Here is an 11,328-nt window from a genome sequence, read left to right on the forward strand (position 1 = left end):
CCTTTTTATTTATATGCAGAACTGGCTTTTCTAAAGTCACTTTGTTAAGCTGGCCATAGACGCAAAGATCCGATCGTAGGAATCAACGTACAATTGGACTTTCCCATCTCCCAACCCTCCACTAACCATAAAGGTCAAAGTCTTACCATTCCGACCAAAAAAGTAGTAAAAGAACAGATCAGCCGATGTTCTGCCCCTGACAGCAATCGTACGATAGTTATGTCCGACCAAAGCTAGTGACAGTCTCCCACTGAAAATCGTACGATCGGCGATACACGCAGAGATATTATCGGCAGCCGACAGAAATTTTCTAACCCGACCGATCTCCGCCGGACGAAAAATGTCGGGACTCTCCACACACGGTCCGAAAATCGTATGAATCCACGATTCGTACGATCGGATCGTTGCTTCTATGGCCAGCTTTGGAAGTAACATTGATCCCATAATATATTAGTCTTTAGCTCTTGCACCCTGACCTCTGAGTCCAGAAGTTCGTCCATACTCTCCGCAGTTCATCTCCCTCATACTTGTGCACTATGATCAACTTGTTAAACTGGCAGAGGTCATAATCTAGCCTGTACCAATTAAATATATTAGGAGGTGAGTCAGTGAGTGGGATCTTCAGTTCATACAAACAGATTCCCACAAAGGCATCCTCAATTGGCATTGCCCTAATTGTCTGAGCAACATCATAAATCTTTTTTGCCATATCAGCAGAGAAGACATAACCAGCACCAGTGGCATATGGGGGATAGGTGTCATTAGGATACACTTCCATAGGGACATACCATTTGTTTTCCTTGTCTCTTATAGGACCTGTATCGGCTATAATATATCCTGTAATATAGTTCTGACGGACTGTTAATCCTGGTTGCAGGAGGTGGTGGACAAGATATTCCACATTGAGAAACATATCACTGTCGATCTTCAATCCGTAACTGGCACCGGGACAATATTTAGAAATCCACTCCATGCCCATTAGGGTTTTAAGAGTCAAATTATAATAGGTATCCATAAAGTCCTGCTGTACTATGTCCCCATAGGTCTTCATTTCCTCCTCTAACAGTTTCTGATTACTCTCCACATTAAAATGAGGGACACCAATAAGGAAAACAGTGACCACAGCAACATCTCTGTAGTTACTTTCATTTCCCCAAGTTTCCCGAATGGTTAATCGTGTGTTGGCATCATGGGTCTCTACGATCACAAGTAAAACAAGGAAGGGCTTCAGCTTCTGGCATTTTTCTTCCGGATTCAGGAGGAACTTATAAGGATAAGGATAAGGGGGTGTCAATGGGTGTCTAGTAGACAAAGGTAAGGGCAAACCAGGGCTGTCTGCTGGCTGTAACTTGAGTTCTGGATTGTTTGGTTGTAGCTTGAGTTCCAGAGAGTTTGGTGAAGGAGATGAGATATGATGATGATCTCTTCTTGCAATGTAGAAGTAGATTGTAGAAAATAAGAATATAGCGATGACTGAAATTTTACAGTACCTCCAAAATTTACGGTCAGCAGCCATTCTAACGTCAAGATGATGCTGTATGGAGAAGAGCAGAGAACTTGGGTCAAATGTGTGAATCAGAGTAAGACAATTACATATGCCATTCATGCTAACATTGTTTCATGCAGTATTCAGAATATCAATGTATCTAAAACAGATTGATATGATCTATTCCAGATAATTTAGTTCCAGGTTCCGGGTCTGAGAACATATAATCCATTGAATAACCAGCCTTATGAGTGGAAAAAATCACATAAAACATCTGTGGGAAAGACAACTAAATGTTGGACGTCACATGCTGCTGCATTTTGAGTGTTAGAAGAGACCATCCCCCAGTTAAACACTGTGTAAGAACTTTATCCTTTGGAGGAGGCTTGCCCACAAAACTCCAGGCACCACTGATGATTTATACCTCCCCCTGTAAGGCACAGGGGAAAATAGTGAATGGCATATACATTGTGATGGGCTCCAGGATATATTATAATTATCCTCAGCTGACTCATGTTGGGGGGAAATCTGGTGCCTCAGTTTGGGTACAGACTGGAGAGAGAGGGGTCTCTCTGATGAGATACTGCAGGACAAAATGAGTTGGACGTTCTAAGGTACAGTGTCTTACCTTGTTTGGGGTAGAGGAAACCGTGTTTAGACCCCACATGAATGAGTGTAATTTTTCTGTCAACTGGCGACTCTACAAAACAGACTTTTTTCTACTTTAAATCTACGATGTGGTGCTGTGGTGTTTATACAAATGGCCTGTAGATGTCACTATGTTCAGACATACTGTGAATACTTCCTGGTAGCTTAAAAGTGAAAGTTACTGTTGTGTAATGGCTGCATGACTCTGCTAATCAAGCACTGTTATACGCTATTCATCCTCGGTTACCCAAAACATAACAGGCGCCCCTGACCAATGTCTGCCTTTACTCTACCAATACCGATGTGAGTAAATTCCCACATAATTGGAGGTGGGCAAATTTCATAGAGAGAGCTCCCCATGCTGAGGGCTCAGGGCTGTGCACCTGGGCCACGTCCCTAATGTGGGTAAATACTACTTTATGGAGACCCCTTCTTCATCTTATCATAGTCTCTCTTAAAAGCCACAAGCAGGGGAAGATCAATCCCTCCCTGGATAAAGGTGGCCATACATGGAGAGATCCGCTCGTTTGGCAATTTCGGGCTGATCCGATCATGGGCCCTAACGGGCGGTCAGATCGGTCGGATCGCGGGACCGCTCAACGAATAGATGCAGCCTAGATCCGATGGGATTTTTTGTCCCATCCGATCGAGATCTGGCCGAAAGTCGATCGGTGAAGCCCGTCGGAGGGCCCCATACACGGGCCAATAAGCTGCCGACACGGTCTGTGTATGGCCACCTTTAGCCCTCTGATTGAAACCAATGGCCAGGTCAGGAGACACTTATCCCATGAAATGCTAGTGCTACCATGCAGGGAGGTGCCAGCCTTTGAATACTACGACTGGAGATAAATAGGACCACTGTATGGGGTTTACCTTGACGTGGTATGGTGGCTTACCAATTTTATGACTGTAACTAAAACCCCTATTTTTCTAAATACATACACTTGCATAAATACTAGATGACATCTGTGACAGGACCAGGGAATGTGCATTGATCAATTCCTTCTCTGTTGCTTTCAACATCCAATAAAGAAGTGCGCTTGTTGCAAGAGACATCTGATCATTTGCTAAACCTCTCAATCGACTAATATTCTACGTGTGATCTTTTTCCCAGCTGTCTCTCCAGAGAAGAACTAAACGTTATTTATGGTTCAGTGGCTGCGAGTCGCTGAGAGTTGTCCCCTAAACACTGGGTTTCAGAAGACACACAGTAAGCAGCATACACCTTCTCCAGCACACCCAAGTGTGGGGCTCACTTATATATATGGATACCATCCAGTTGCGTTTATGTCTTTAAAGACTCCTAATGGGACTGTGAAGCCTGAAGAGGGTGTAATTAAAAATCTGATACACAATTATAATATACGGTGACGGACAAGGGGTTCCCAAGGGGTGACGGACAACCCCCCTCCACCTTAACTCAAACAATACCAGTATGAGCAAATCCCCACACCCTCTATTGATACACATATTTAGCAATAAGACATTGGTCTATAAATCTTGTAACTATAATTAATCCTATAAAATAATCCAAATAACAGGTCATTAACATTCCTTGAAATCCTGCCATTCTTGTTCCTTGTCTGCTGGGAAATTATGTCAATTTTTCTTCCAACAATGGAATTCTCTAGAGGTCCCCATAGGCTTGGCTAACTTTTTTTGATCGAAGGATATTCCTTCAATCGTTGGATTAAAATCCTTCGAATCGTTCGATTCGAAGGATTTTATCGTTCGATCGAAGGAATAATCCTTCGATCGTTTGATCGCACTATTTGCGCTAAAATCCTTCGACTTCGATATTCGAAGTCGAAGGATTTTAATTCCCAGTCTAATATCGAGGGTTAATTTGTGAATCGGCCCCTAAGTGTTTGGAACACGATAAACTTTTTGACATTTGAACATTTGCCTGGTCGAAGTTTTGCCTCCTTGAGTGCCTGCTCCATATTGGTTCGTCGGTTTACTAATGTAATACAATTTTATTGCTGGTCTAATATATTCATCTTCCTGTTACTTTGAGTTAGGAACTTTGTGCTTATGTTTGGAATGAGTCGGGTAATTTGTGTACACAATAACTACACTTGTCCTGTGAGTACAGATTTTTCTCTACAAGTTCTAGATATGATCCATGCTAATATTACCCAGGCACCAATGAAAGACCAAGTTGTGCACAATCTGGTGTTGCTCTGGAACCAACATATTTGCCTATTAGAATAACTATTTTTTCACTGTTCACTTTTTCATCACTAGTTTGTTCTGCATATGAACTACTAACAATACAACTGCAGGCGTGTTTGGTGCATTTAGTTTTAGTATAGCTAATGTACCTCCCAACTGTCCTGTTTTTAGAGGGACGGTCTCTCTTTTGACAGCAAAACCCGCAGTCCCTCATTTGTACTGGAAAGTCCTGTTTTTCTCTGCACTGAACTGCCAAGTTTCTCACTTAATTGGCTTTTGGCAGAGAGCCCAGAACAGCCACAACAATTCAAATGTATCTAGATAAGCAAACAAGTAATTGTAACAATATAAGATAAGAGGTAAGAAAGATAAGAGGTCCCTTGGGAAAAGTTACACTCACATCTTAAAGGCAATTCATCTTCATAAGCAAAACTGTAATAACTGAAAAAAAATACAAAAATATGTTCAAACTTTTAGAACCTGCGAAATTTTGTAAAATAAACATGGTAATTAGGAGGTGTGGCCACAAAAATGGGCGTTGTCAAAAAATGTCTCCGCGTTACAAGCAGCAACTTTTTTGTCGCTCTTTTTGTTTCCAAAATGTTGGGGGGGGTATGAGCTAATTCCTGCTGCTTTCATCCCTATCTAAGGTTTTATTAAAAAATGAGCATTATCTTGTCATTTCACCACTGGGCCCCTATACTTCCCAGGCACCTCACCAACAGGGTCTGCTGTCTCTTTGGCCATACCCCTGTTATCCAGTACTATGAAAGGAGAAAAGAAAGAATTAATTTTGTGTAATGCAGGATTATACCAGAATGGAAGGATTGTAGTGTTGCCCTGCACTAATAAAAGCTGCGTGATTCCTCCAGAAACACTACTATAGTTTATATCAGGATTCCCCAACCCTTTTTTGCCCGCAATTTTTTATGCACGACTCCGGGCATCAATTATCTGGAAAATGCCTCTCCATTGCCAATAATTGAAATCACTGGCGGTATGTCCAGTATATTGCTAAATCGCCCAAAGTTTCCTCGTTTGGCAACTTCAGGTGACTTCGGAAATCCAAAGCGATTCCTATGCCATCCTGCCGGTAATTCGTATTCTTGCTGGCGGGAAGGCATTGTGGGCGATTATTCGTCCCAAGAATTTGTCGCTGGGTGACTAATCTCCCCCGAATCTTATCGTGTGTCACCAGCCTTAGAGGAAGAGGGTGGATTTGTGTGGAAAGTAGGGATGTAGCGAACGGCGGAAAAAATGTTCGCGAACATCTTCGCGAACTTGCGTCAAAAATGCGAACGGTTCGCGAACGTCGCAAACCCCATAGACTTCAATGGGAAGGCGAATTTTTAAAGCTAGAAAAGACATTTCTGGCCAGAAAAATGATTTTAAAGTTGTTTAAAGGGTGCAACGACCTGGACAGTGGCATGCCAGAGGGGGATCAAGGGCAAAAATGTATCTGAAAAATACATTGTTGACACAGCGCTGCGTTTTGTGCTGTAAAGGGCAGAAATCACACTACGTCACTCAGGTGATGTTTCTGGACACGGAATGTGAAAAAGCTCACACAGCTAGGTGGCACTTGGTTAAAGACTGGGCAAACAATGCCTGCAAGGGCAACGTATACAGTAGTGGGTACGGAATATATTATTGCTGCTGTAAAAACATCACTCAGGTGATGTTTACGGACACGGAATTATTATTGTTATTTAGACAGAATGTGAAAAAGCTCACACAGCTAGGTGGCACTTGCATACCTCCCAACTGTCCCTCTTTTGACCACTCAACCCCCTGTCCCTCTTTTGTACTGGAAAGTCCCTCTTTTCTCTGAACTGAACAGCCAGAAAAAAACAGTTTCTAACTTAATTAGCTTTTGGCAGAGAGCTCAGAACAGCTAACAGGTGCAAATAAGATACTTTGTAACAATTTTGACTCTGGTTGGTGCTGGTAGTGGTGAACTACTAGGAGGAGCAGCACACCAGTCCCACTCCCCAACACAGCTAGACTAATAGCACTGGGCTCTTATAGTAGCAAAGTAAAAAAACAAAAAAGAAAATAAAAGCAGTCCTTACAAGGACTATTGGGTTATTACAGCAGTCAGCAGATGAGATCAGAAGCAGTGCCCACAGCAGCTACATACAGAGCACTGCAGTAGAAGGTAGATTACTAGCCAGCAAAGCTAACTAACCTAAACTCACTGTCCCTCAAATCCCTGCAGAGTTCTGTCCCTACAATACAGAGCAGTATCAAGTAGATTACTAGCCAGCAAAGTTACTATCAACTGTCCCTCGAATCACTAAACAGCTCTCTCCCTACACTAGCTCTTCCAAGCACACACAGGCAGAATGAAAAAACGCTGCAGGGCTTCAGTTTATATATGGAAGGGGAGTGGTCCAGGGGGTGTGGGGGTGGTCCAGGAGGGAGAGCTTCCTGATTGGCTGCCATGTATCTGCTGCTCTGGGGTGAGAGGGCAAAAATAAGCGCCAGCTAAGGCGAACCCAAATTGGCGAACGTCGCGCGACGTTCGCGAACATTCGGCGGACGCGAACGGTCGATGTTCGCGCGAATTAGTTCGCGGGCGAACAGTCCGCGACATCCCTAGTGGAAAGGGGATTTGTGAAGCAAATAACTGAGGTTGACTTCTAAAAGCTCTGTTTACTAAAGCGCGGTAAAAATATAGACAAATTTGTTGCCAAACATGTTTTCACCAGTTTACTAACCTGCGGTAAATATAAATTTTTTTGCGTAAAAATATGTTTCCGCTAGTTATCGCAACTGCTGAAAATAACCCTACGTACACATTAACGCCTGGTTTACTAAACAGCGAAATGTGCAAAAGACAAAATTTACGCAAAAATATCCGCCAAATTTTTATTCGCAAGTGATCGCAATGACTTCTGAGCGCAACGCTGTTTAGTAAACTGAGTCGCTGCGAATATTCTGGCGGACAAAATATTCTCAGCGATAACATGCGGAAACTTAAAGTCAGATTTACCGCACTTTAGTAAACGGACCCCTAAATCAGGAATCAAGACTTATCATCAGATAATAATATTAACAAATCCAGGGCCAGACTTGGGGGACCCAGGCATAACTTTTTTCTTCTCGGGGCCGAGACTGAGGCGAGGGATGGAGGTCGGGGGCTGCGCAATAGCAGTCTAGACCTTGAACAAATCAGGTAATGCCCCGGTGCCCTGAGCTGACTCCTACAGACAGAAAGAGAAGGTCAGGGGCACAACTTGGTCCAGGATGGAGAGAAATGAATCTAGTGCAGGGCATCAATGACTAAATATAAAGAAGTTTTACCAACTGCTGAATATTTGAGCAGGTAGAACTGGCATAATGCCCACTTTGTTATCGCTTATCATGCCCTCACTAATAGTGGTCTGAGCTGGAATTATACATATACAGGGTATCAGTGGCCTTAATATAAATCAGTGGCCCAAAGTCAATTAACCCCCCAAAAAACAGAAGTTAATTATTCACATAAAAGAAAACTAAAAGGCTCAAATAAGAAAGTGATAAAATAAGAAATGAATAGTATCCTGTTAGTGGCAAAGTGAAACAACAACTGGGGCAGACAGGGGGTTAATGGCATTGAAGGAGATGGATTAGAAATAGAGATTACGAGAGAAAGGAAGAGAGAGATAGAGGAAGATAAAAAGAGAGAGAATTATTGCAGAACCCTATAAAGGTGCATTAGCAGCTGGTGATGAACAGAGCACTTAGGGGTGAAATTATTGGGAGAGTAGGTACAGGCAGGTCCAGACCATCTCACAATGGGGGTTACTAAGGTCACTTACCTGGCAACCAGCCTGCAGGAGCTGCTGATCTCAGATGGTAAATGCAGAGCAAAGAGGCACCTGGTGCTGAATGAAGGAGTGATACATATACAGGAGTGGTACTGAGTGATGTGTCTTATTCTCCACCTCTTGGCAATATGTGACTTGTCTTTTCCAAAGTGACCTTGAGCCGTAGAGCTGAGATGCCAGTCAGTATGGAATATTTGTCTAATTAGGGCAAGAAATATGTGTAGGCAAAGCAGGTCAGTGCCTAGGGCCTTAGAGCCCCACTGTTGCCCCAATAGACCAGCCCTGGTTAGACAAATATTAAAAAAATGAAGTGTAACAATATGTCCAGTGAATAAATAATAACCCAGCACTCCATAAGTACTTTGGGAGCATGTTTGGAAGACCTGTGAGCGCTGGACTATATATATATATATATATATATATATATATATATATATATATATATATATATATATATGAATATATATATCTATATCACGGTCTATCACGGTATATCACGGAGTGCTGGTTCTTCTGAAAATTTCGATATATATACTGTATAGTGTATATATATATATATATATATATATATATATATATATATATATATATATAAAAAGTAACATAGTACCGCACTCAACAAGAATCTGACATTTTGAACATCAAAAGACCCATTTATCAAATCCGAATTTATCTCATTATTTTCTGTAAACTACTCCGACCAAATCCACACGGGTTTTTTTTCCCCTTATATATCAGTACAATTTCCTTTGCAGGAAAAAAAAATGGAAAAGTTCAGTTTAAAATTTTTCAGATTTTGCCCAAAAACCACAAAATCTTTGGATTTATTATTGCACGAAACCCAGCACAGATCAGGATATCTTCGTGACTTCTCCCATTGACTTATATGCAACCTGGGCAGGTCTGAGATGCCGGATTTTCGGATTCTGACTTTTTCCATCCTTGGGGTGTAATAAATTCATAATAAATTTCACAAAAAATTCTGCTTTTTATTGTTAAAAAACACAATTTTGTCGGGTTTTGGCATTCTGAGTTGAATAAATAACCCCCTAACTGTGCTCTTTCTCAAGGATAACAAACCAGACTGTGACCAACACAAACTGCTAAATACCCTCACCCAGAAGTGAATGGTGCCAAAAAAACACGGAGGAGCACATTTATTTAGGGTCGAATATCGAGGGTTAATTAACCCTCGATATTCGACCGTCGAAGTAAAATCCTTCGACTTCGAATATCGAAGTCGAAGGATTTACCGCATTTCCTTTGATCGAACGATTCGAAGGATTTTAATCCATCGATCGACCGATTTTACTTCGATCAGAAAATTGTTAGGAAGCCTATGGGGACCTTCCCCATAGGCTAATATTGATGTTCGGTAGGTTTTAGGTGGCGAAGTACTTGGTCGAAGTTTTTTCGAATATCGAATGGTCGAATAGTCGAAACAATTTTTAGTTGGAATCGTTCGATTCAAAGTCCAAGTCGTAGTCGATGGCCGAAGTAGCCAAAAAAATAATTCGAAATTCAAAGTTTTTTTTATTCTATTCCTTCATTCGAGCTAAGTAAATGGACCCCTGAGCGAACTAGGGATGCACCGAATCCAGGATTTGGTTTGGGATTCGGCCAGGTTTCGGCTGTTTTCAGCAGGATTCGGATTCGGTCGGACACAATCCTTCTGTCCAGCCGAACCAAATCCGAATTGTAATTTGCATATGGAAATTAGGGGCAGAGAGGGAAATCGCATGACTTTTTGTCGCAAAACAAGGAAGTAAAAAATGTTTTTCCCTTCCCACCCCTAATTTGCATATGCAAATTAGGATTCCGATTCGGTTCGGTATTTGGGGGTTCTGCCAAATCCAAAATAGTGAATTCGGTGCATCCCTAGAGCGAACACGATTGTAACAGAAAAAAACCTTGTACACATACATAGAAACATGTGCAAATGAAGTAGCAAAAGTGAGTGTCTGAAAGCATGTGCTTTTGGCAGCATTATTAATAAACAACGTATCCAATCATCAGGATCCAAGTGCTGTTCCCACAAAACAATGTGACAGTCAAGCGCATCAGGTTATTCAGGTTTTAGTTGACCAAATTGATATTTGCACCACAGTTGGCCAGTGTCCCAGAAATAGCTGATCATTGGAAGTATATCAGAGTATAATGCACAAAAGCCATGAATATCTTGTAAATAATATCCTTATAAATAGTTACTAGTGATGTCATCAGTTATAAACGGTGAGTAGTGATGTCATTTTTGTCACATGACTCACTAAAACTTGTGTTTTATAATAAACTAGACATTAAGCCCGTTAAATTAACGGGCGCTAGAACATATGTAGTCAAACATTTATAAAAACAGAAGTTGCGCGTTTATCTACTTCGCTAGCGTAAATTCGCCAGAGACGGTCCGTGGGGCACATGCGCAGTAGCGCAATCCCACGGACACAGGGACTGGACGCAGAGACACTTCAACTTTATTATATAGGATAAAGTAGTAATGGAAAATATAAGGATATAAGAAGTCACCTCGGAGTTCCATGACCGGTGGGGGTACTTTATTCACTATACACGGTCATTAGACACAATGTAGAAAAGAAATCTTGTCTCCTAGTTTGTTTCAGCGCCCAACAATAGTTCTTGCTGAACTATAACTTACAACATGGTGCGCACAGAGTAGTAGAGCACTTACATAGTAACTTAGGTTGAGAAAAGACACACGTCCATCAAGTTCAACCATTTAAGTCTATATATAACCTGCCTAACTGACAGTTGATCCAGAGGAAGGCAAAAAAAACCATCTGAAGCCTCTCCAATTTGCCTCCAAGGGGGAAAAATTCCTTCCTGACTCCAAAGTGGTAATGGGACCAGTCCCTGGATCAACTTGTACTATGAGCTATTTCCCATAACCCTGTATTCCCTCACTTGCTAAACACCATCCAACCCCTTCTTATACCTATCTAATGTATCAGCCTGTACCACTGATTCAGGGAGACAATTCCACATCTTCACAGCTCTCACTGTAACAAAACCCCTTCCCAATATTTAGCTGGAACCTCTTTTCTTCTAATCGGAATGGGTGACCTTGTGTCAGCTGGAAAGACCTACTGGTAAATAAAGCATTAGAGAGATTATTATAAGATCCCCTTATATATTTATACATAGTTATCATATCACACCTCTTCTACAGCGTGAATAACCCCCAATTTGCAA

The 11,328-nt window shown here is 41.6% G+C and overlaps 1 protein-coding gene across 1 annotated transcript; it reads right to left on the reverse strand.

Annotated features, from left to right (window-relative positions):
* Positions 1 to 350: 350 nt before the first annotated feature.
* LOC108710160 (beta-1,3-galactosyltransferase 2) lies at positions 351 to 8,194 on the reverse strand. The gene is made up of 2 exons (XM_041585516.1): positions 8,113 to 8,194; positions 351 to 1,534 (listed from the first exon to the last, which is right to left on the reverse strand). Exon 2 carries the CDS (start codon positions 1,514 to 1,516, stop codon positions 458 to 460), a length of 1,059 nt encoding a protein of 352 aa, XP_041441450.1. The 5' UTR covers positions 1,517 to 1,534; positions 8,113 to 8,194; the 3' UTR covers positions 351 to 457.
* Between the last annotated feature and the right edge of the window lie 3,134 nt (positions 8,195 to 11,328).

The sequence above is a fragment of the Xenopus laevis genome, chromosome 3L (assembly GCF_017654675.1).
Source record: "Xenopus laevis strain J_2021 chromosome 3L, Xenopus_laevis_v10.1, whole genome shotgun sequence".
NCBI lineage: Eukaryota > Metazoa > Chordata > Amphibia > Anura > Pipidae > Xenopus > Xenopus laevis.

Bases quoted from the DNA above. Each gene is read 5' to 3' on its own strand.
- LOC108710160 (XM_041585516.1), bottom strand. From the start codon at position 1,516: ATGGCTGCTGACCGTAAATTTTGGAGGTACTGTAAAATTTCAGTCATC.